The 5,000-nt window shown below is 48.2% G+C and overlaps 1 protein-coding gene across 1 annotated transcript in view; it reads left to right on the top strand.

Moving 5' to 3' along the window:
* cntn1b (contactin 1b) overlaps positions 1-5,000 on the top strand; it is a 50,452-nt gene that overhangs the window by 9,955 nt on the left and 35,497 nt on the right. Inside the window, exon 8 of the mRNA XM_063217819.1 lies at positions 214-395. Within this exon, the coding sequence (XP_063073889.1) occupies positions 214-395 (182 nt within the window). The remainder of the gene's footprint in view (positions 1-213; positions 396-5,000) is intronic.

The raw sequence follows: 5,000 nt of genomic DNA, 5'->3' as shown, positions 1-5,000 counted from the left end.
TCATATCCGCTGACATAAACTGGACGATGACCTGCCTCATATGTCCACATATACAGTAGATATCTCAACAGCCCATAATACTATACAGTAACCACGGTAACCATGTGTTTGCTTCCTGTAGTCCCACAAGATGACCACGAACGGAGCCTCAACAACATCCCATAATAGTATATTCTATAGTAACCATGGTAACCATGTGTTTCCTTCCCGTAGTCCCATCCCCCATATCCGCTGGCGTAAACTGGACGCCGACCTGCCTCCTAACTACGAGGTGACCATGAACGGAGCGCTGCTGCACCTGATTAACATCCAGTATGAGGACGAGGGGAGCTACGAGTGTGAAGCCCTCAACGTCAAGGGCAAGGACTGGCATCGGCAGTGGATATACGTGGAGGGTACACACACACACACACACACACACACACACACACACACACACACACACACACACACACACACACACACACACACACACACACACACACACACACACACACACACACACACACACACACACATTGTGGGGGAGGTGGTATAGGGTAGGACTGTAATTTGAAGACTGATTCGGTATTGACGATCGCCACGGTATGTCGGTTAGAACATATTTCCAGGAGGCAGACTCCAGTTTTTGTTACTTTACTTTATTCACCAAAACATACATACATACCTGCCTCCTAACTACGAGGTGACCATGAACGGAGCGCTGCTGCACCTGATTAACATCCAGTATGAAGATGAGGGCAGCTACGAGTGTGAAGCCCTCAACGTCAAGGGCAAGGACTGGCATCGGCAGTGGATATACGTGGAGGGTACACACACACACACACACACACACACACACACACACACACACACACACACACACACACACACACACACACACACAAACACACACACACACACACACACACACACACACACACACACACACACACACACACACACACACACACACACATATACACACACACACACACACACACACGGGACTGGCACCGGCAGTGGATATACGTGGAGGGTACACACACACACACACACACACATGGGACTGGCACCGACAGTTGATATATGTGGAGGGTACACACACACACACACACTCACACACACACACACACACACACACACACACACACATGGGACTGGCACCAGAAAAGGCAGAAAGTGACTTTTCAGTGCTTGTGGATTTGTGACAACAATCCCCATAATGCATTGCAATGCTCAAGTTCCACAGGCCACACCCAGGCAGCTCTGCCAGTGATTTCAAAAGCACTGGCACACTGATCTGTGATAGGTCTGTTAGCGCATTAGGTCCAACCCCCTATGGGCAGGGTGTTACCACCAGGTGCGGTTAATTCGCTCTCCCTAATTTTTGTTTGGCTGCCCCCTAACTTTTGATTGTTGCACATGCTCTTACCAGGATCCTGATGCTGAGGATGATTATTGAGTTCACCTGTGCCTGGAGGCGGTGCTGCATAAGTAGAGGCGATGACCATCCATCTCTCTCGCTCACTTCCGGCTTGCCACTTCCCTCTCGCCTGCCCGTTTGTGACCTGCATTTGCCGTTGGCATTTGCCTGCTTTTTGACGCTGCCTTTTAGGCCTGTACTTTCCTTTTTGGACTTTTGCCACTAACATGGCCTTTTTCATTCTGTGCCTTTACGGCTTTGACCATTTTGTGTTTGATTTGGAGCGCGGCTCCTCTTTTGTTTATGATATTGAATATTGTACCCCTAGACGACATCATTAAATTACCCTCGAGTACCCTTTTCCGTTGTTTCGAGTCCATCTATGTTACCGTTTGTAACATATTGGGGGCTCGACCGGGATTTTGTCTTTGACCTCTCGCATCCTTGCCTTTTTGTAGCCTAGTCTTGCGCTACGGGTTTTGCTGCTTTTTTGGCCGTGCCGTGTTTTCCCCGTTTTCCCCGCGTTTTTTGCGCTGTGTGGTGAGTGCTGCCTTCGCTTTTGGGCTGGGGTGTGTTTTTCTTTTCCTTTTCTCAGTCGTTTTTGTGGATATCCCAGGAGGGGGCTCCCTGAAGCCTCGAGCTGGGTAAGCCACAGAAGAAACGCAGTCAGATAGGCTCTTGTTTTCTCTCTTTTACAGAGTAGGAGTAGAGTAGGACCCACCCCTGCCCGCGTTTTTTTCACTCTCCACTTGTCCCCTCAACGCATGTGCCAAACTGCCTGTCTTTTTGGGAAGTCTCTTTTTGTGGTCCTGTTTGCACGTCTGTGCCTGTCTTAATTGACCACCTGTTGCTTCTTAATTGTAGCTTGATTGTAGCTCCATTTCAACGCCGCCTTTGGCCTTGACTCGTTGCTACTTGGTGAGGAGCATTTTTGTTTATCTGTGTGCCTGTTGTTCGCCGGTTTGTTATGCACACTCGAATTGTTACGACTATCCGTGATTAATCAGCTGTTCGTTATCATCAGTAATCATGTCTGCCATCAAAGGATTTGTTGAATCCCCGTCACGCACTAAACTGCATCGATTCAACAAATCCCAATTGTTGGAATTGGCTAAACAGTACAACGTTGCGTTAGACACTGAGGATGAGAAGACCAAAGATTGTCTAAAAACGAAACTCTTTGGGGTCTTCATCGAAAAAGGTGTGTTGCCACCTCGTACGCCAGTTAAAGCTGCGTCATCCCCCTCCACTCGGTGTAGTCCTTCTGAAACCATCCGTCTGCGAGAGTTGGACCTCGAGCAGCGGCGTTTGGAGTTGGAATCCGATCTTGCGAAACAGCAACTAGAGTTGGAGCGTGACCGCCTAAAAATAGAAGCGGAAAAGTGTAAAAATAAAACTGTCTTTGACGTGGCGAAGAATATCAAATTGGTGCCCCCTTTCTCTGAGACCGACGTGGAGCGGTATTTTCCGCACTTTGAGAGGGTTGCAACCAACTTTGCGTGGCCAAAAGATCAGTGGGCCTCTCTCCTCCAATGTGTTCTGTCTGGGAAAGCCCAGGAAATATACGCGTCTCTTCCTGTTGCCAATAGTGTGGTGTACGACGACGTAAAAGATGCCATTCTGCGCGGTTATCAGTTAACCCCCGAGGCGTATCGCCAAACCTTCCGTAAGCTCCAGAAAGGGGCAGATCAGACGTATGTCGAGTTTGGCCGATTGAAGGAAATGTCATTTGACCGTTGGTGCGCTGTAGTAAAAGCGAATGACCAGGCAACGTTACGCGAGTTACTCCTTGTGGAGGAATTTATTAATTGTTTGCCATGTTCTGTCGCAACGCATGTCAGCGAACAGAAGCCCAAAACTCTGTCTGCTGCATGCATCCTGGCTGATGAGTATTCTCTCATCCACCAGGATCGTGCCCACGCCAGATCTCGTTCCTTGTCTCCTGGTTCATCTGTCTCTCGCAAGAACAATGGGGTCAAGTCGTCGTCCACTCCGTTTGATCAACAAGGTTGTTTCTACTGTCACATTCCTGGCCATGTCATTGCTGACTGTTTGAAATTGAAGCGTAAACGCGCTCGGGATAATAGCACCAAGAGTGTCAGTAATGTCGAGGTAGTGGCGAAACCGTTGGATGACACATTATTGGCACAGCCACTACTTGACAGTCCAGTGTTTCTTCAGTCCCAACCTGATCTGCTACAGCAGCACAATTCACATGATAGCCTTGTAACCTGTTTTGACTCACTGAGTCCTGTTTCGGAGATTGGCACCGTCTCACAAAATTGTTTCCTACAACTCGTGACACTTCTCTCGTTCGTCTCATGCGTTATCATCGGTCTGACAGAATTGGTGCTTGATCACCTATCCCACGCCCCACTGATTATGTTCAGCGCGCCTGGGATTGGTGTGGTCCTATCGCCATTCGTGAGTGATTACCGTAGGAACTTGCGCCAAGCTCGCGCTGTTGCCAGCGCCGACCTCGAGAGCGCACAGAGCGAGACGATGCATCGGTTTGACAGTGAAGCTCGCGGTTACAGCTTACCCTCCGATAATTACATTCTGGTGTTCATTCCATTTATTGGGTCCGTCGCTCAATTTGAATATCGGGTAGCTTAAGCGGCCCTGTGCCGTTATCAGTATTGTCTTCTTTGCTTACTGATGACAGTCATGTCCATATTGTGGTGATGGTTGGTGTACACTATTAGTGTAAAAACTCACTCTATAGCCTACTGCCTTGTTTTGCATATGCTGGTGCCTAACCTTATGCAACTCGCATATTTTTACGCACCATTTCATGTTTTATTTTGGAGACTAGTAGTCACCATTTTGCGGTGGGGGTGTTACCACCAGGTGCGGTTAATTCGCTCTCCCTAATTTTTGTTTGGCTGCCCCCTAACTTTTGATTGTTGCACATGCTCTTACCAGGATCCTGATGCTGAGGATGATTATTGAGTTCACCTGTGCCTGGAGGCGGTGCTGCATAAGTAGAGGCGATGACCATCCATCTCTCTCGCTCACTTCCGGCTTGCCACTTCCCTCTCGCCTGCCCGTTTGTGACCTGCATTTGCCGTTGGCATTTGCCTGCTTTTTGACGCTGCCTTTTAGGCCTGTACTTTCCTTTTTGGACTTTTGCCACTAACATGGCCTTTTTCATTCTGTGCCTTTACGGCTTTGACCATTTTGTGTTTGATTTGGAGCGCGGCTCCTCTTTTGTTTCTGATACTGAATATTGTACCCCTAGACGACTTCATTAAATTACCCTCGAGTACCCTTTTCCGTTGTTTCGAGTCCCTCTACGTTACCGTTTGTAACAGCGGGGTTGAAAGGGTGGGAAAAAGGCTTGTAGTCTCAACAGAAATCCACCTCTCTTACACTTCCTCCTACAATGATGCAAAATGACGATTTTTACATCATTGTGGGAGGAAGTGTTAAGAGGTGAATACGGATTTCTCCTGTCTCAGGAGGAATTGAGAGAGTGTTGCACGACCATTCAAAAGTATGACTGGGTGTCTAGCAATGGAAAGCCTAATGCAAATGGGTGGAGTGTCCCTTTAAAACGCTCAAATTTGGTTGAAACGCACATCTCCAAACATCT

The sequence above is a fragment of the Engraulis encrasicolus genome, chromosome 15 (genome assembly GCF_034702125.1).
Source record: "Engraulis encrasicolus isolate BLACKSEA-1 chromosome 15, IST_EnEncr_1.0, whole genome shotgun sequence".
Taxonomy (NCBI): domain Eukaryota; kingdom Metazoa; phylum Chordata; class Actinopteri; order Clupeiformes; family Engraulidae; genus Engraulis; species Engraulis encrasicolus.
This window is presented reverse-complemented; position numbering and strand designations above follow the sequence as displayed.